This window comes from Notothenia rossii, assembly GCF_949606895.1.
Source record: "Notothenia rossii genome assembly, chromosome: 5".
NCBI lineage: Eukaryota > Metazoa > Chordata > Actinopteri > Perciformes > Nototheniidae > Notothenia > Notothenia rossii.
This window is the reverse complement of record NC_136903.1, coordinates 5,002,472-5,023,680: the sequence shown is the minus strand read 5'-3', so window position 1 is coordinate 5,023,680 and position 21,209 is coordinate 5,002,472. Positions and strand designations below refer to the sequence as shown.

Below are 21,209 nucleotides of genomic sequence, written 5' to 3'. Positions count from 1 at the left end.
AAGTCTGAGAGGGTGAGGCAGATAGTCACAGAAAACGGAACAAGAATCGACAACTCGACCCGCTGCTCCCTCCTTTCCTGTAAAATACAGGTCCAGCCCACACATATGCTCCACGGTGCTACAGGCCGCAAGGCAGTGCACTTACAACTAAAATAAGCATGTTAATGTTAATCTACAGCTCCAGCGATCCACTAGCACACCCCCACCCCCCACCCCCCTCCGGTTTTGAAATGCTCCCGATTTCTGAGGTCTCAAGGTTGGCAAGTATGGTGGGACCTCAGTATGTTGCCCCCTGAGGGTGAGGTTATCTACACTGTAACTTTTTATTCATGTATTTTATACCTGTGTTATTTTATATTAGCTTGTCTTTTGTTTATTTTACTCTCTTTGCCTTTCAATGACTGTTTTTAAATCCCATGTTGCAATGTGTTTCTGCTGCACTATTTCTTAATGTTCTTGAAGGTCCCCTATTACAGGGGTTCCCAAAGTGGGGGTCGCGAGATGATTACAAAATAAAAATGGAAAATTTAAAAAAAAAAATTATTAAAAGAAATTGATTAATTTTTTGTATTATTTTTTATAATTTTTTATTATTAATAATAACATTTGCATAGACATTTTCAGGGCGGACTAGCCATCTGTATAATTTCCCCGTAACGAGGCTCCCCCTTTGACAATCCACTAGCGCAGTGTTTGTGTGGAAAACTGAAATTAATTCACGAGCACCAATGGAGCTCTAGGAGGAGATTCAGGTGATAAGGGGGGGGGGGGGGGGGGGTTACCTTGTTTGCTGATTGGCTAATGGTTACACAAAACAAAACATCGTTATGACATCATAAAGTGGCTAAAATCTGATCAGCTCATTTTCAGACAGGTTTTTATAGAAATGGATCAGGACAAAAAGAGAGAGAGTCTTTGTTCCTGAAACTTTCAGAGTCTCTTTCCACAGAGGGGACACATGTTGATGTAGAAGAGACATGAAGAAGAGGGGACACATGTTGATGTAGAAGAGACATGAAGAAGAGGGGACACATGTTGATGTAGAAGAGACATGAAGAAGAGGGGACACATGTTGATGTAGAAGAGACATGAAGAAGAGGGGACACATGTTGATGTAGAAAAGACATGAACAAGTGGATTTTGCATTATAGGTGACCTTTAATGTTCTTAATGTTTTCAATTTTTGAAAAGCACTTTGATTGACCTTCTGTCGAAAGATGCTGTATAAACAAACGTGCATTGCCTTGCCTTGCCTTACTCTCCCATCACTTCCTGTCTCCTATCAAATGAAAGTGCCTCACCTGTCCCCACAGCAGGCTGCCGATACCCAGGAAGACGCACCACAGCCACTGCTCCATGTTCAGAGACACACAGCTGAACGGTTTACCACCAAACTGGACGATTAGAATCTACAGGAGGAGAGAAAACATCGTCATACACAAGAGAATAGAAAAGAAATCCTTTAATGTCATTGTACAAAAATATAGAATATAGAACAAGATTTTGGAGTCAAACCCTGTCATAGTCTGAGTAACGACAGCAGACATTAAAAACACCCTAGGGCAGACGAACATAAACACTTATCCAGTGGGGAATAAATAGTTAATAGCAATGGCATTAAAAGCTATAAAGTGCATTAAAAACATACATAAACTGCATATGAGTTAGGTAATTAAAAGGTATTGCACTTAGGACTGTTGGGCTCGCAGCCTGGTGGCTCACGGGAAGTTTTTGAGTCTGTTTGTCCGAGTTTTAAAGCTCCTGTATCAGTTTGTGGGAACAGTTTGTGACCTGGGTGGAAGTTGTACAGTAGGTCAGTGAGGAACTCTATTATTCAGCCTACCATAACAACATAGTGAAGCTGGCAAACAACATGTCTTTGACCAAAACAATGTCCTGAATGCTCAATCTGAATTCTTACCATCGAATTGGAGCTACAGGGTATTTGATGAAGTAAGACTGAAGCATTATTTATTGCACCAGTCAATCAAGTTGTTTTTCAGTGATTCTAATGTTATGTTAAAGGTCCCCTGTGATACTGTTTTTCATCAATATATCACAGGTCTCAGATATATCCAGAGCCTGTCTCTGATTGGCTGAAACACCAAACAGATCATTGCAGCATTACCCATAACCCCCTCTGTTTCAGCCCTGTTTCCAAAGTGCTGATTCTCTGTCTGTTACTTTAGATGAAAATAAGGAGCCCCTCCCCACGCCCCTCTGAGAGAGATTTGGTTACAAAGAACTCAATGGTGCTCTAGGAGGAGATTCAGGTGATAAGGTGGGGGGGGGGGGGTTACCTTGGTTGGTGATTGGCTAATGGTTACACAAGAAAAAACATCGTTATGACATCATAAAGTAGCCAGAATCTGATCAGCTCATTTTCAGACAAGTTTTTATAGAAATGGATCAAAAAGAGAGAGAATCTTTGTTCCTGAAACTTTCAGAGTCTCTTTCCACAGAGGGGACACATGTTGATGTAGAAGAGACATGAAGAAGAGGGGACATGTGTTGATGTAGAAGAGACATGGAGAAGAGGGGACACATGTTGATGTAGAAGAGACATGGAGAAGAGGGGACACATGTTGATGTAGAAGAGACATGGAGAAGAGGGGACACATGTTGATGTAGAAGAGACATGGAGAAGAGGGGACACATGTTGATGTAGAAGAGACATGAAGAAGAGGGGACACATGTTGATTTAGAAGAGACATGAAGAAGAGGGGACATGTGTTTATGTAAAAGAGACATGAAGAAGAGGGGACACATGTTGATGTAGAGGAGACATGAAGAAGAGGGGACACATGTTGATGAAGAAGAGACATGGAGAAGAGGGGACACATGTTGATGTAGAAGAGACATGGAGAAGAGGGGACACATGTTGATGTAGAAGAGACATGGAGAAGAGGGGACACATGTTGATGTAGAAGAGACATGGAGAAGAGGGGACACATGTTGATGTAGAAGAGACATGAGGAAGAGGGGACACATGTTGATCTAGAAGAGACATGGAGAAGAGGGGACACGTGTTGATGTAGAAGAGACATGAAGAAGAGCGGACACATGTTGATGTAGAAGAGACATGGAGAAGAGGGGACACATGTTGATGTAGAAGAGACATGAAGAAGAGGGGACACATGTTGATGTAGAAGAGACATGGAGAAGAGGGGACACATGTTGATGTAGAAGATACATGAAGAGGGGACACATGTTGATGTAGAAGAGACATGAAGAAGAGGGGACACATGTTGATGTAGAAGAGACATGAAGAAGAGGGGACACATGTTGATGTAGAAGAGACATGAAGAAGAGGGGACACATGTTGATGTAGAAGAGACATGAAGAAGAGGGGACACATGTTGATGTAGAAGAGACATGAAGAAGAGGGGACACATGTTGATGTAGAGGAGACATGAAGAAGAGGGGACACATGTTGATGTAGAAGAGACATGAAGAAGAGGGGACACATGTTGATGTAGAAGAGACATGGAGAAGAGGGGACACATGCTGATGTAGAAGAGACATGAAGAAGAGGGGACACATGTTGATGTAGAAGAGACATGAAGAAGAGGGGACACATGTTGATGTAGAAGAGACATGAAGGAGAGGGGACACATGTTGATGTAGAAGAGACATGGAGAAGAGGGGACACATGCTGATGTAGAAGAGACATGAAGAAGAGGGGACACATGTTGATGTAGAAGAGACATGGAGAAGATGGGACACATGTTGATGTAGAAGAGACATGGAGAAGAGGGGACACATGTTGATGTAGAAGAGACATGGAGAAGATGGGACACATGTTGATGTAGAAGAGACATGGAGAAGAGGGGACACATGCTGATGTAGAAGAGACATGGAGAAGATGGGACACATGTTGATGTAGAAGAGACATGAAGAAGAGGGGACACATGTTGATGTAGAAGAGACATGGAGAAGAGGGGACACATGTTGATGTAGAAGAGACATGGAGAAGAGGGGACACATGCTGATGTAGAAGAGACATGAAGAAGAGGGGACACATGTTGATGTAGAAGAGACATGAAGAGGAGGGGACACATGTTGATGTAGAAGAGACATGAAGAAGAGGGGACACATGTTGATGTAGAAGAGACATGAAGAAGAGGGGACACATGTTGATGTAGAAGAGACATGAAGAGGAGGGGACACATGTTGATGTAGAAGAGACATGAAGAAGAGGGGACACATGTTGATGTAGAAGAGACATGAAGAAGAGGGGACACATGTTGATGTAGAAGAGACATGAAGAAAAGGGGACACATGTTGATGTAGAAGAGACATGAAGAAGAGGGGACACATGTTGATGTAGAAGAGACATGAAGAAGAGGGGACACATGTTGATGTAGAAGAGACATGAAGAGGAGGGGACACATGTTGATGTAGAAGAGACATTAAGAAGAGGGGACACATGTTGATGTAGAAGAGACATGAAGAAGAGGGGACACATGTTGATGCAGAAGAGACATGAAGAAGAGGGGACACATGTTGATGTAGAAGAGACATGAAGAAGTGGATATTGCATAATAGGTGACCTTTAAACGTCTATTTCCTTGTATTCATGTCTTAATATGTCCCCTTGAAGGAAGAAACATTTCCGGCTTGATCTGACTATAAAGTATTATCGTATCGTAGGTGTAGCTCCGCCCCTCACAGCTCACCTGTAAGATGAAGGTTCCCAGGAGGATGGAGCAGAAGATGGGGTTCTTGAAGACGCCGTCAAACACGTTCCTCTCGCCGTGGATCTTGCGGGCGTTGAGCTCGTTGAAGATCTGCATGAGGACAAACGTGTTGAAGACGATGGTGTAGTGCTCGGAGGGCGGCGCGTGGAGGGGGGCGTACCTGCCGCTGTCGATGTTGAACACGTTCTCACCTGAGAAAGAGAGGGTCGAGTTAACCCAGTTGATCTGTCCAAAAATACATAAATTGTACACTGAAAGAAATGTGGACAGAGATTCAGAGATGACTAAACTACACATATCCTCTACTCAACTAAAGTGTAAAGAAGTATGGGCTTTGAAATGTACTTAAAGTGGACCTATCATGCTATATTTGAATAATATAGTGTAGGACCATCCCTATATAAGGCATATTTATACTTTTTATTTTTCAAAATACCAAACAGATCATGCATTTTAGCCATTCCTCATTTCGCTCAATTTAACACTGTCTTTGCATGGGCTGATTCTGTGAGAACAGCACCATCTACAGGACTGGCATATGTACTACAGCGTCTCCAGCGCTTTCCAACGCCAATGTCCGTGGCTGTCTCCTCCTGATTGGTGGAGTTGGCCCAATAGCCGTAGGGCCACTTCTGTGACGTCATAGAAGTGTTCAAATCTGGATCAGTCTGTATCAGATCCGTTGCAGCCCCTTTTTAAGAGATTTGGGTATGGAGGAAAATAGAGAGGGTTGTGTTTTCTGACACTTGGTGAGTTCCCTGGAACACCGGGGACACATATTCATGTAGAAAAGACGTACAAAAGTGCATTTTGCATGATAGGTCACCTTTAAGTAAAAAGTACCCGTAACTAGCAGCTGTTTTAAAGAGTACCTGACCTCCCTTTATATTAATAGAACAATAATGTCATTGTTAGCTAATGAATGTTTCCATGGTGACCAACGGCAACATGACAACGTTTTCATTGGTCCCTCTTCTTTAGAGAAGACCAGGAAATGATGGATACACGGATCGTGTTCAAATCAATAGACACGCAATGACTGAATAATAATGATCACGCCACCAAACACACATTAAAACTAAAGGAACCAGTTTGGAAAATGGAAGAAGTAGAAAATAAAAAGTTGTCAGAAAGATAAGCAGTGGAGTAAAGTACTGATACCAGAAACATGTACTTAAATACAGTAACAAAGTATTTGTACTCCACTACTTCCACCTCTGGTGAGATTTACTGCCTTCACTGACCCAAGAAGAGGAGGGTGAAGATGACAGTCAGCTGGTAGATGGCGTGTCCGAGGATGTTCTTCATCATGGTTCGGGAAACGAGCGGCTTGTTGCGTCCGTACGGATCCCGGAGCAGCAGAGCCTCGGTGGGCGGCTCGGTGGCCAGAGCGAGCGAGGCGAAGGTGTCCATGATGAGGTTCACCCACAACATCTGCACCGCCTTCAGAGGGGAGTCCTGGAGACACACATGGATATGATAAAAGAATAATTACAGGTCCCCTATTATACTGTTTCTCATCAATATATTATAGGTATAAGATATATCCAAAACATTTCTCTGAAGTGTTAGGCTCCAAACACCAAACAGATCATTTAAGCATTACCCATAATCCCCTCTGTTTCAGCCCTGTTTCCAAAGTGCTGATTCTCTGTCTGTTACTTTAGATGAAATAAGGAGCCCCTCCCCACGCCCCTCTGAGAGAGATTGGTTACTAAGAACTCAATGGTGCTCTAGGAGGAGATTCAGGTGATAAGGGGGGGGGGGGGGGGGGGTTACCTTGGTTGCTGATTGGCTAATGGTTACACAAGCCAGAACATCGTTATGACATCATAAAGTGGCCAAAATCTGATCAGCTCATTTTCAGTTTTTATATAAATGGATCAGGACAAAAAGAGAGAATCTTTGTTCCTGAAACTTTCAGAGTCTCTTTCCACAGAGGGGACACATGTTGATGTAGAAGAGACATGAAGAAGAGGGGACACATGTTGATGTAGAAGAGACATGAAGAAGAAGAGGGGACACATGTTGATGTAGAAGAGACATGGAGAAGAGGGGACACATGTTGATGTAGAAGAGACATGAAGAAGTTGATTATGCGTAATAGGTGACCTTTAAACAGTATGAAGATACCTGTTTCGCTGATGATAGATTGTTGTGATGAATTTGTAGATGTTTTTTTGTGTTACTTGTTACTGTAAGTATTGGTTGTGAGCAGCGGTGATTGACAGACCATTGCTTTTTGATTAAGGGGTAAAATAGGACTATCTTCTCCCTGCTCATTTCAACCATGGGCTACAAAGTCAAAGTCTCTAAGCCAGGAGCCACTAGATGTTCTGGTTGCAGACACTGTTGGACTATTAAGATAGGCTTCTATTATTTCCAGAGGTGGGAAGTAGAGTAGAAATACTTTGTTACTGTACTTAAGTAAATTGTTCTGGTATCAGTACTTTACTCCACTACTTATTTTTCTGACCACTTTTGACTTCTTACATTTTGAACACAAATACCTGTACTTTCTACTTCTCACATGTTGAACTCAAATACCTGTACTTTCTACTTCTCACATTTTCCAAACAGGCTGGTTCCTTTAGTTTGAATGTGTGTTTGGTGGCGTGATCATTATTATTTAGAGTCATTGCGTGCCTATTGATTTGAACACGATCCGTGTATCCATCATTTCCTGGTCTTCTCTAAAGAAGAGGGACCAATGAAAACGTTGTCATGTTGCCGTTGGTCACCATGGAAACATTCATTAGCTAACAATGACATTATTGTTCTATTAATATAAAGGGAGGTCAGGTACTCTTTAAAACAGCTGCTAGTTATGGGTACTTTTTACTGAAGTACATTTCAGAGCCTCTTTACTTTGACTTGAGTAAAGACGTTAATCTTTTACCAGAGTATTTTTACTTCTACTCGAGTTAAGGATGTGTATACTTTTGCCATCTCTGGTTATTTCAGTGTTTTCAGTGTTTCTCACCTGGGTGATGCAGGCTCCGGTGAAGGCCACGGTGACGGCCACCACGTTGACGGTGAGTTGGAACTGCAGGAACTTGGAGATGCTGTCGTAGACGTTCCTGCCCCACATCACAGCCTTCACGATGCTGCTGAAGTTATCGTCTGTCAGGATGATGTCCGACGCCTCCTTCGCCACGTCCGTCCCCGCAATGCCCTGCACAACACAGCAAGCGTTATAAAGTTATAAACCTCCCACTTAACCAGCCTCCCAGTACACATCCGGGCTGCTGAGTCTATTGAACGTTTTAAATCTCAGCTAAAAACTCACCTCTTTGCCCTGGCTTTTAATACTAGTTGAACATAACATTTGTACATTTGTATGTGTTTTTATATATTTCTAGTTATTGTGCTTTTGATCAAGTTTGTAAACATTGTTTTATTATTTCACTCCCATTGTGTTATTTGATATTGTATGTATTGCCTGTACAGCACTTAGGTCCACTGAGGTTGTTTTCAATGTGCGATATAAATAAATAAAGATTAAGATTGAGATTCTGAACCGGTCCGCTGTCTGTTTGTACGTGGAGAATGATCTAACACCATCAAAATGCTTTTCAAACAACTCTGATTGGTCTCACCATCCCATTGAGAAACAGTAAGGGGTGGATAGGAAACCGTCATTTAAATCTTTCTGAGAGGAGTGGATAAAATTGTTGATAATAAAAATGTTAGAAATCACAATAAATCATCAAGTTTAAGTAATTTGAACAAACAATAGATTAACCTCCAAACTGCTCTGTTTCAGAACATGACAGGAATATTTTTTAAATCTAGAATAACCTGAAGATCTTGGGGGCGGAGCCACAGCAAACAGGAAGTTCAATGTTCTGCTGGGCATTTGTTTGTTCTTTAATTATATATATCAATACACTAAGAAATAAATTCAAACCTTTTAAGAAGTGCTCTGAGATTTTAAGAGTTAATCAGATATTAAAGATTGTTCTCACTACTCGATGGGAAATGTTACAAAGTTTGCTAAAGGCAACAGTTTGATGAAATCCTCACCATAGCGAAGCCGACGTCCGCTTTCTTGAGGGCGGGGCCGTCATTTGTTCCGTCTCCAGTTACAGCGACGACCTGACGCTTCTCCAGCACAGTGCTGTCGATGATACCTGAGAAATGATAGACAGAACGCATGGACCAAATCAGGACGACAGCTACTCCTTAAAAACACCTTAATGCCAGTTTTCTCCTCTGTGATGAGCCGATGATTTCTTGGTTTCATTTTATATCAGGGTTCACATTTCATGCTTTGTTTTCTATAGATTTTGGCATAAATAGGTTAAAAAAACGTCTCAATGTCTGCCTGTATGGCTCTTTGACTATCTGTGTCCCTCAGGTCTCTTTGTCCTCCTATAGTTACTAACCTTTGACCAGAGTGTGTTTGTCTGTCGGAGATGATCTGGCGAGGACTCTCAGCTTTGGCCAAATCTTGTCAATACGCTCCTGCTCAATCTGTATAAAAAGAGAGAAGACATAAATATGAAGCATTGGTTGCAAAACATTTATTCATATAAGTTTAGCAGATCGATTGTCCCCTAAGGCACGGAAAAACAGAACATTTCCGTGGCAGGAAATAAACAAAAAATTACAAAAAGTCTTCTACAGAAAAACTTATATTTTAGAACTGACACAATCTGTACGGTGCCAGAAGGAGCTAAAACTGTGAAGCTGACTTGAGGGTGGAGCTAGAAGACATGTTATAGGGTCTTTCGATCTGAAGTACTATATTAAAATGAGACTTAGAAACAGACCTCTCCCTGCTCGTTGCGGATGCGTCGGTTGAACTCTTTGCCCTCCATGCACAGGAAGTCGTCTCCAGGTTGGATGATGCCACATTTGGTGGCGATGGCGCGGGCGGTGTCGATGTTGTCTCCGGTCACCATGCGGACAGTGATCCCCGCCCGCTGACACTTTCTGATGGCATCTGGGACCTGATGGGAACAGCCAAAGAAACGTAGATTTAAAGAAACTTAAATGAGAAAAACTGTTACTGTTGATAAACTCAGAATTCCAGATATTAGCACAGGTAGTCGTCAAACTTATTTCCTTTATCCGAGAAGCTTAAACAACATTCATGCCATCATTTTACGAGTGAACAATCTTCATTAATTAATTAAAATAAAGTATATTTGTTGTGAATGCTGTGTCAACATTCACAACATACTGTATGTCCTTCATCGGGAAAATTATTATTCCCCCAAATCGTTTTGCCTCTTGACTCCCACATTTTACATCGCAGAAACTCTGTTCGAACATTTAAACGTGTCAATTAGGAAATGCCCGCTATGACTCTAGACATCTTTCATAATTCCAGAAATATTAACCATAATTCTTCAAAATGTTCCCCCGTTGAGATAATTGTCAAACTCTTCAAATTTGCACAATTTATGAACAGATTGCCATTGTCTCTCGTTGGAAATATCATCGCACTCAGCACAAGCTTTGCTCCGCCCCAAAAACTTTAGCTCCTCCCCCTTACATAACTTAGATACAGCCTTCCCACCGCAATCAATTCAGGAATTGCATTCTCTAGTTTGTACTTTACCCTATGTGAAGACTGGTGTTGAAGCCATTTTGCATTTCTATCTTATTTATATTTATAATGAAATATTATGAATATTTTGATTGATGCCGACTATCAATGTATTATTATGGTGGCGTCACATGGGCGTGGTTTCGGCCCTTTAATAGACGACAGGTTTCACGATGAGTGGAAGGCAAACTATTAACTGCACGATTGAGACTGCATGGTGAAATCTGGATGAGAAAATGTACCCAAGATACGCCGAATGGCTTCGAATCTTTTGTTTAAGAGTTCAGAGTTTTGTTTAGTATTTCGTCAGTTTTTCTTTAAACGGCAATATCTGATCATTAATGTGGATGCGCGTAGATAACAACTGGTCTGACGTACCTCGAGTCGGACAGGGTCTTCGATGCCGACCACGCCGAGGCAGGTGAGTCCGGTGAGGATGTGCACCTCGTCTTCCCAGTCGGGCTCTCCCTCAGCGGCGGAGAAGTCTCTGTAGGCGAGGCAGATGGTCCTGAGGCCCTGCGACGCCATTGGCTCGATCACCTGCTTCACCAGGTCTTCTCGGTTGTGAGATTTGAAGGGTTTGGCCGTGCCGGTAGTGGTCAGGATCTTACAGCACCTTTAACAACAGGAAGGAGTCATGAAATCATCATATAACTGAGCGCAGAGTTGTGTGAGCAGCGGTGTGGAAGAAGTACTCAGATTCGTTACTTAACTTGTTACAAGTAAAAGTCCTTAATTCGACATCTTACTTAAAGGTCCCCTATTATACTGTTTTTCATCAATAATCTAAACACAGAGGGGACACATGTTTATGTATAAAATACATGAAAAAGTGGATTTTGCATAATAGGTGAACTTTAAGTAAAAGCACAAAAGTACTCCCAAACGTACTTCCTGAGCAGGATCTCAGAGGCGCCCTTGCTGAACATTCGATAGCTGCCATCGTGGTTCTTCAGCACGGTGCTCATGGACTTCCTCACAGAGTTGAAGGTGTAGACCTTGAACAGTTTCTCTTCTGGGATTTCGGTGCGGACGGCCTGGTAGTCTCGGTTCAGGTCGAGGGAGAATCCCAGTAAGGCACATTCAGTCTTGTTTCCTATTTGGCGAGGCAGCCCGCCCTCCTTCTCTGGAGGCTGCAGGAAACAGCAGCAGAGAGGGGGTTACAGCACAGCAGCTTAATTTATATCATGACAAATCTTTATTTTGTGCGGGAATGAAACTCATAAAAGCAGCAGCAGAGGACCAAAAAACAGATTTAAACAAACAGAAAACAGATATGTTTAATGTCTAGGACCTGAGATAGAAAGAAGCCACTCTGGAGATTAGGCTGTCGTAACTTAAGGACAGGGGGTCCAACTGGTATTCTTTAGTAATGGGTTAACAATGGCGAATTGAAAACTGTCTGCAAAAGGCCAGACCAAATATAATAAAAGTATTGCTCTAAAAACATGGTGGAAAATACTTGATCAGCTTAATAGGGATAATATCTAGGATACTGGAGGAGGGGTTGATTTGGGATGCTATACTCTCTGACTGAGAATGCAATGGGTTGAAACGGGGTAAAAGAAGAAGGATTAAGATGGAAATGGAGAAAATGGAAGGGCCTGGGCTGGATCTTTGGACATGATATTCTCCCCCCTGTTTACACATTTTTGTTGACGTTTGTTGGACGGCATGCAACCTCATCAGGGGTTAAAAAAAAAGTGATAAAGATGGAGCATAAGTATTTAGAAAACTAAATAAATAGTAAACTATAAAAGAAGTATTGTGCACTATGAGGAATGTTTCGATTACTTATCACCTCGTCTCGCTACACAGTCTTGCAAAATTTATTTTCTACTCTGTAGATTGTATTGCTTCTTGCAATATTATTATTATAATTTGTTTTATGTCCTATATGTTTTATGTCCTATATGTACACACAAAAAATTGAAACTTTGACTTAAATGTATTAGGTCAACAGGTCTCACATAAATGTACTAGGTTAGTTGAAAGCAATAATATTAAGTTTAAATAAAACATGTTTAACTTTTGTTAATTTGTTGACATAATATATACTTCATTAAAGTTCACGGTTCAGTTTTAATCAGTATATTTATGTTGCACTGTTGGAGGAGCCTCAAACTTTCATTCAGTTCCCTTGCCATAACTACACTAGCTACTGTGCAAATGACAATTAAGCCTTTGCATCTTGAGTCTTTAATTGAATATAAGCTATTAGCTGCTGAAAGTGTGTTGGACAGAACTTAAACCCTAAAAGCTACACCTGTTGGTATCATGTATGCATGTGCTGTGATCCTTGCAGTAATCAGATGAGTCCTGAGCTGTGGCTACTCTCCAAACCAACCCGCCCTCTCAGCCAAATGCTTAACTCTCATGGCGCTTCCTGAACGGCCGGCTATTTTTAACCGCTCACCATAATCTTGGTGGTGTAGGCGCAGTTGACCCCTATTCCCTGGATGAGCAGGTCCATGGCTGATGCCGGGATGTCTTTCGGATCCGGCAACCTTTTGTAATATTGTCCCGCCACGTAGGCTTGCACCACCGTCATGCGGTTCATAGTGAGCGTGCCGGTCTTGTCGGAGCAGATAGCCGTAGCGTTGCCCATCGTCTCGCAAGCGTCCAGGTGGCGGACCAGGTTGTTGTCCTTCATCATTTTCTGGAATAAACAAGAAACGCAGCATTACTTAGAAGTCCCCTATCATACTGTTTCTCAGATATATACAGAACATGTCTCTGATTGGCTGAAACATCAAACAGATCATTGCAGCATTACCCATAATCCCCTCTGTTTCAGCACTGTTCCCAAAGGGCTGATTCTCTGTCTGTTAATTTAGATGAAAATAAGGAGCCCCTCCCCACGCCCCTCTGAGAGAGATTTGAAAGAACTCAATGGTGCTCTAGGAGGAGATTCAGGTTAGTTAGTAGCCTTCTTTCCAAAGTGGTCATTGCTCCAAGCACGAAGAGCCAAAAAACATTCTGAGTGCTAAAAATGACATTACATTTAAAAAAATTCTTATAGAAAATAACAGTACGTGGGTTCAAATCCAGTTCGAGGAACCTACAGACCAAGTCCTCCTCTTGGTCTCCCCCTTTAATACAGTTTCTATCAATGAATGTACTCTCTGGTCCATCAGCCTACTTTCCAAAGTGGTCATTGCTCCAACAGGGGCGAGCCAAAGACCATTCTGGGTGCTAATGAGTGCTAAAAATTACATTAAAATGGCTTTAGAACTTTAACTGTTGAGCATTTTTACAAAATCATATAAAACATAACAGTACGTGGGTTCAAATCCGGCTCGAGGAACTTACAGGCCAAGTCGTCCCCTTTAATACTGGTTCTATCACTCAAGGCACTCTTTGGTCCATCAGCGACAAACCTCATTGGGAGTTCTTGACGCTACAAGTCTTTTGAGCATGACAATATGTCGTGATAAGTGACGTTATATACGAACACACCTACTTTTCTAGATGGCCATTGCTCCAAAACAATTCTGTGTGCAACTAAAATTACGTTAGCACTGTAAAACTGTAGAAAGTTTTTTCAAAATCGTATATAAAATAACAGTACGTGGGTTAAAATCTGGCTCAAGGAACCCAGGTCCACCACTTGGTCTCCCCCTTCAACACCGTTTCTATCACTAAAGGCACTCTCTGGTCCATCAGAAAGTGCCTGTGATGTTTTTGTCATGCCTTTATCAGATTTTCCCAGTTTTAAAATCCGTTTTATGATCAAATACTCTCTGTTCTTTTAGCCCTTGTTGTGTTTTATTTTTGTTGAACATTCTCAGGTATTTCATATTGAATATTCTACCGTGATTCAACTCAAAGTTTTGTCCAAACCTCATTGGGAGTTCTTGACGCCACAAGTCTTTTGAGCGGTGCCAATATGTCGTGAGATATAAGTGATGTTATATACCAACACACCTTGACTGAGTAGGCCAGGGAGATGGTGACGGCCAGAGGAAGACCTTCAGGCACGGCCACCACCAGCACCGTCACGCCGATGATGAAGAACTTGACGAAGAACTGAACGTAGACGGGAACACACTCGCTGGTCCACGTGACGCCCTGAATCCAGAAGGTGTCGATCAGGAAGCGAGTGATGAGGATGACGACAGTGATGGACGACATGAACAGACCTGAAGACAGAAAGACAAAGAGAGACGGTGAAAGTTAGTTCAGAATCAGGATCGGTTTTATTCCCAAGTAGCGTTACACATACGAGGAATTTGCTTTGGTGTAGATGGTGCATATAAAGATATAAACCTGATCATAAGCATAACACATGCTGAGGACAGTAAGGGGAAGTTAGGATTGTCAATACCCAGAGATGACACTGAGAGTTTAAGTAAAAATAAAAAGCCTGTTTTCCTCATAGACTCAGAGTACCGTAATTTTCGGACTATAAGGCTCACCTGAATATAAGCCGCAGCAGCTAAATTGAATGATGTGTACATATATAAGCCGCACTGGACTATAAGCCGCAGGTGTTTTAATGTTTCATTACCATATGTAAGGGTTCGTGCACAGAGGGGATTGTCGGGAAAGAGATGGCTGTTTGAGGAAGCTCCCATTTATTAACATTTCAACAAACAAGTTGCATATTTGCATAACGTATTCAAGTGTTAGCATTTAGTGCAATAGTAGCTACAGAACATGTGCTGTGTAAACTGTACTGTATCACATAGCGTTTCAGACACACACACTTTTCAACTTTCAAACTTAAACGGTGCGCTCCCAGCGCACGTACCGGCAGTGATCTACAGCAGTGGTTTTCAACCAGTGGTACGGGGGCAAACTGTCTCGCTCTCGTAATGTCTGTCTGTCTTGCTCTCGTTCTGTCTCTCGTACCACTCTCGGTTCCACTTTTACTTTTGCGCGTTACCTGTCTCACTCTTTTCCGGCCTCCAGCTTTTCCTGCTGGAGCCCGCCGCTTAAAGGTGGGGGGCGCGGACCGGCCATAGAGCCCATAGAGTTAAAGGTGGTGGACTGTAACCTGTAAAATCCATAGATTTAGGAGGTCCCCTAGTGGCCGTTAGCTGTACAAATCCATAGATTAGCCGCACCGTTATATAAGCCGCAGCGTCGAAAAATGGGAAAAAAGGAGCGGCTTATAGTCCGAAAATTACGGTAATCAAGGAAGTGTTTTCTACGGTCCACAAAAAGGACAAACCCTTGGAGAGCGTGTGAAGTCACTGTTCTTATCCTAACTATCATGGATCTACACAAAGGCAACCTCTTTGAGTGTGTATTATAAGACAATAGGGGGTCAAAAAGTGAACATGTGTAGGCTCTATGTGTCACATACAGAAATATAATAACAATATGAATTCATAGCAGATCCTTAATCTCATATTTAACTATCTGCTTGTTGTGTAGTAGGCTCTTAACCCTAAAACAGTTTCTGTATCCTGGGGGATTCATTCATTTGACAAGCTGTGTCCGTGTGTAAAATAGGTCTAATAACAGTGTAATTAAGGTGTAATATGGGTCTGATAGCAGGGTAAGGTGTAATAACAGAGTAATATGGGTGTAAAACAGATAAATAATGGTAATAAAAGGGTCACAGGGGCGTACTAAGGATGTATTATTGTGCCATCTCAGTGTAATAGGCTTGTAATAACCATGTAATATGGGAGTTATAACAATGTAATTAAAGTGTGATATGGGTCTAATAACACATGTCAAACCAAATCAACTTGCATGATGAAAATGAAATTAGCCCTAGCACATTACAAGGAGCCCTAATATGAAAAAGCTCTGAAAGAAAGGAACAACAATACAAGTCCTGTTCAAAGTGAATTAAACCCATATGTGGCATCATCATCTTCACAACCAAAGTGAAATGGATTGCTTCATTGATGAAGAGCACTATGATACTGACGCTCAGTTGATTCATCAGATTGGTATCGTACCTGCTTTTCCGATCTGCACAGCCAGTTTGGTCAGCTTCCCCTGGAGGACGGACTTCTCCTTTTTGAGGTTTTTCTTCTTCTCCGGTTCTCCATCATCGTTGAGCGGCTGCATCTCCACCGGGCCTCCATCCTTGTTTTTTCCTACAGAAAACAAGGGAATTAAACGCACGTCAAGATGCGATTACATTTCTTTCCTCCATTATAAAAGAATATATAATCGACAAATAGTTAACTGAGCCAATTAAGACAGATCTTTATTCTTGTTATAGACTTTAACAACTTGAAGGTTACATTATATTAGGATCAAATGCACCCGTCTCTAAACGGTAGATGTGAAGTGTCGTTGCTGATTTAAAGGGACTTTGCAAAAACTAAGCAGCTCACAAACATCACAGTCAGAGTCGTCGTTTACAAAAAAGAATGCCACCAAAGAAGAATTGGAGTTTTACTTTCCCTGCTGATAAAGAATATGGTTGAATAAAGTTACAGCAGTTCCTCTTTCTGCCGCAGAGAGGGATGTTTGTCCTGAGGCTGTGTATTTATAACTCTTCACCTCACAGAAGGGTCCTTCGTTCAGTGTGTGACTTCAAACAGAGTTCAATCTCTCAGGCAGTGGGAGGGTGCACGGGCCGGATTAGAAGAAGCCCTGGAGAGTGAGGGTATCTGTAGGTGTGTGTGTTTGTTTCTCTGTGTGTGAGAGCATGCTGATCCCATCTCAGTAATGAGTTTATTAGGGGACAGGCAGGCAGGAGAAGAAAGCAGCTGCCGAGTTTAAGGCCGATAATCTGCTTTGTCCTAATCACCAGCAACAGAGTCAGGAGCACCTGCTGCTGCTGCTCAGAGGGACGCACACTGCACCATGTGGGAGAACCAGGAAGACCGGACAGGGACCTGGAACCAGGAGTCTGCCTGAGATCAGACATCAGTCATTTACTACACGACCTCACAGAACTAAAGCAGCTTTGTGTTGCTCACCTTTCTTTGCTTTCTCCTCTTTTTTACCTGTGAGATAAAAACATGCAACAGTTAGTGGTTTTTGGCGAAAGGTGCTTTTTTTGCCGGCACGCAACGCCTAGGACGTGAGTAAGGTAGGTAAGGTACGTTTATTTCTAAAGCACATTTTCAGACACAGAGGAAATTCAAAGTACTTTACGTCATCATTAACACTAAACAAGAAGACAACACAAAGGAACACAATAAATAAACAAAATGGAATAACAGATTCATAAAAACCATTGCATAAAAGAAATACAGAATAGTTTAAAAACAACATTGTAAATACGGTAGGTGCTAAAACAAGTTAAAATACATGATGTAGACAAAAAGCGTATGATAACTTTTGATCCTCGTGGTCTTTAGATGATACTGACCAAATTTAAAGTCGATCCGAATGAAACTGTAGGAGTTAGCTCAAATATGGGGCTGAAAAAGTTCAAATTTGCCAAAAGTTACACATAAAAAGAAATGGCCGACTTCCTGTTGGGTTTACAGTATGTCTCCAAGAGGGTTTATGATGCATCTCACCATGCTACATTTGCCTACCAAATGTCAGACTTGTAGGTGGAAGTACAATGAGGGGCTGCTTGTTAGGAAATTCGTACGGGGTGCTATAGAGACATTTCACATGCATCAATTATGAAAGCCCCCAAAATATCAAATTGCTCCCCAGTCCTGACAAGAGTGCAAAACATCTCCATCTTTAATTTCTCTTGTATAGTTTCTACATTTTGTTTATTTCCTTATTTAAGGTTTTGAATACCTCTTATTTTGAATTGATCTGTACTGTATTTCTTTTGTTTTCCTCTGACAATCTTAAAGACTTAGAATAGTATCTGCAAGCTTAAACACACAATGACGTTGACTGACGTTTCATTGTTAACCCCTAACAGTAATCTTATTAAACCGATCCCTTTGTTCTCTGAACTTACTTTTCTTGTCTTTCCTCTCCTTCTTTTTCTTCTCTTTCTTTTCTTTCTCAGCCTTCTCGTCCACATCACTGTCTTCACTAGCGCCAAGCAGCGTGAAGATGATCCCAGTCTGAGAGTTTTCCCCCACAGCCGTGACCAGCATCTTACCAGAGCCCTCCATCACATGGGTACCTGGGAGAGAGATTAAGGCGAATCACAATTACTTCCGTTAATATTGAGATAGACATTATAAACACGATTATTACATGGCTAAGTTGAATACTCGATTGTGATTGGTCAATTTGGACACTTCAGAGGTTTTTAATAAGCAATAACACACCGCTGCTAAGCAAAATAATGAACATTGCTAAGGACGATCACGAGAGAGAAGGAAAGAGGTTAAAAGACAGAGCATTGGACGATGCGTTGGAAGATGACTGACAGGAAGTAAACACTAAAGGGAACAGCAGAAGAAGACAGACAGGAAGTAAAAACTAAAGGGAACAGCAGAAGAAGACATACAGGAAGTAAACACTAAAGGGAACAGCAGAAGAAGACAGGCAGGAAGTAAACACTAAAGGGAACAGCAGAAGAAGACATACAGGAAGTAAACACTAAAGGGAACATCAGAAAAAGACAGACAGGAAGTAAACACTAATGGGAACATCAGAAGAAGACAGACAGGAAGTAGACACTAAAGGCAACAGTAGAAGACAGACAGGAAGTACATACTAAAGGGAACAGCAGAAGAAGACAGCCAGGAAGTAAACACTAAAGGGAACAGTAGAAGAAGACACACAGGAAGTAAACACTAACGGGAACATCAGAAGAAGACAGACAGGAAGTAGACACTAAAGGCAACAGTAGAAGACAGACAGGAAGTAAACACTAAAGGGAACAGTAGAAGAAGACATACAGGAAGTAAACACTAAAGGGAACAGTAGAAGAAGACACACAGGAAGTAAACAATAAAGGGAACAGTAGAAGAAGACACACAGGAAGCAAACACTAAAGGGAACAGTAGAAGAAGACAGGCAGGAGGTAAATACTAAAGGGAACAGTAGAAGAAGACAGGCAGGAAGTAAACACTAAAGGGAACAGCAGAAGAAGACAGGCAGGAGGTAAATACTAAAGGGAACAGCAGAAGAAGACAGGCAGGAAGTAAACACTAAAGGGAACAGCAGAAGAAGACAGACAGGAAGTAAACCCTAAAGGGAACAACAGAAGAAGACAGACTGGAAGTAAACACTAAAAGGAACAGCAGAAGAAGACAGACAGGAAGTAAACACGAAAAGGAACAGTAGAAAAAGACAAGCAGGAAGTAAACACTAAAGGGAACAGAAGAAGAAGACAGACAGGAAGTAGACACTAAAAGGAACAGCAGAAGAAGACAGACAGGAAGTAAACCCTAAAGGGAACAACAGAAGAAGACAGACAGGAAGTAAACACTAAAAGGAACAGCAGAAGAAGACAGACAGGAAGTAAACACGAAAAGGAACAGTAGAAAAAGACAAGCAGGAAGTAAACACTAAAGGGAACAGAAGAAGAAGACAGACAGGAAGTAGACACTAAAAGGAACAGCAGAAGAAGACAGACAGGAAGTAAACCCTAAAGGGAACAACAGAAGAAGACAGACAGGAAGTAAACACTAAAAGGAACAGCAAAAGAAGACAGACAGGAAGTAAACATGAAAAGGAACAGTAGAAAAAGACAAGCAGGAAGTAAACACTAAAGGGAACAGAAGAAGAAGACAGACAGGAAGTAGACACTAAAAGGAACAGTAGAAAAAGACAAGCAGGAAGTAAACACTAAAGGGAACAGAAGAAGAAGACAGACAGGAAGTAGACACTAAAAGGAACAGTAGAAAAAGGCAGGCAGGAAGTAAACACTAACAGGAACAGCAGAAGAAGACAGACAGGAAGTAAACACTAACAGGAACAGCAGAAGTAGACAGACAGACAGACAGGAAGTAAACACTAACGGGAACAGCAGAAGAAGACAGACAGGAAGTAAACACTAACAGGAACAGCATAAGAAGACAGACAGGAAGTAAACACTAACAGGAACACAGTATGGGCTCTGGCAGTGTTTAAGAACTTCTTAGTGGAAAATAAACGTGAATAGACTTTGACAGTTACAGAAAACCTTGATACTGTAAGTGCTGCTGTCATTTAAAGTTACGTCGTTGTTTTTGTCCCATTTTCAATTAATATTGGGAGTCAAATATTGCACTATTTCACTTTTTTAAACTATTTTTCTTTTTGTATTTACTATTTACTTGTACCACATTTGTAGGTTTATCTGTGTTATTGTGTTGCTCTGTTGGAGAAGCCTGTGACCTAAGATTTTCATCGGCATAACTACACTGTAGCTTTGTTCGTATGACAAAATAAAGAACCTTGAACCTTGAAATACTTTGTTTATTTAGTATGTGACCGTGTAACAAGCGGGATCATGTACTTACTCTCTGACTTTGAACAAATCTTGCATTTATGAAGAATATTTTGTGGCCTACAAAGTCAAATGCATCAATCTGGTGAGTGTAAAATTAAGAGGATACATTCATGAAAAATGTTCTGTTCAAGTAAAAACTGAATTATGAACTAATTGGTTGAATTAATATGAATGGCTGCTATTTCTTAGGTTTCTTCAATTTCAATGTCCCTTATTTCTTTATTTCTTTTGTTATTGAAGCAAGGCGAGAAACAACAGGCGGTGTGATATGCTGTACAACTTGTTAAGACGACCGGCAAACTGACATAACTTGAAATAATTAAAATGTTCATTACCTGACAGCAACATGGGGTCCTTGTCGACGCTCTTCTTCACGTGGTCCGACTCTCCGGTCAGAGAGCTCTCGTCAATCTTCAGATCGTTGCCCTGAATCAGGATGCCGTCAGTCGGCAGGAGGTCGCCTGGAACCGCAAAACACACACAGGTACACCGTAACAAAAGCTCTCCTTCATCACGTCTCTGTGTTACAACATTAAGTCCGTCACATGAGTACAGATGGAGGAAAACAACCAACAATGAAATATTCCCATTTTAAATAGTGGAGCTGAGATTTAAATACAAATGTCAAATAACATTTTTCAATATAACTTCCAGCCGACGATGAGCTGTACTA

At 41.5% G+C, this 21,209-nt stretch overlaps 1 protein-coding gene across 5 annotated transcripts in view; it reads right to left on the bottom strand.

Annotated features, from left to right (window-relative positions):
• LOC307038424 (plasma membrane calcium-transporting ATPase 1-like) overlaps positions 1-21,209 on the bottom strand; it is a 39,655-nt gene that overhangs the window by 3,448 nt on the left and 14,998 nt on the right. For all 5 annotated transcript variants that reach the window (XM_079679804.1, XM_079679805.1, XM_079679806.1 and 2 more), the window contains 15 exons: positions 20,872-20,997; positions 18,104-18,274; positions 17,151-17,177; positions 16,176-16,316; positions 14,185-14,399; positions 12,674-12,916; positions 11,149-11,390; positions 10,636-10,873; positions 9,476-9,655; positions 9,089-9,176; positions 8,727-8,833; positions 7,684-7,875; positions 5,945-6,158; positions 4,680-4,891; positions 1,302-1,409 (listed from right to left, as the gene is read on the bottom strand). In XM_079679804.1, the coding sequence (XP_079535930.1) occupies positions 1,302-1,409; positions 4,680-4,891; positions 5,945-6,158; positions 7,684-7,875; positions 8,727-8,833; positions 9,089-9,176; positions 9,476-9,655; positions 10,636-10,873; positions 11,149-11,390; positions 12,674-12,916; positions 14,185-14,399; positions 16,176-16,316; positions 17,151-17,177; positions 18,104-18,274; positions 20,872-20,997 (2,504 nt within the window). The remainder of the gene's footprint in view (positions 1-1,301; positions 1,410-4,679; positions 4,892-5,944; positions 6,159-7,683; positions 7,876-8,726; positions 8,834-9,088; positions 9,177-9,475; positions 9,656-10,635; positions 10,874-11,148; positions 11,391-12,673; positions 12,917-14,184; positions 14,400-16,175; positions 16,317-17,150; positions 17,178-18,103; positions 18,275-20,871; positions 20,998-21,209) is intronic.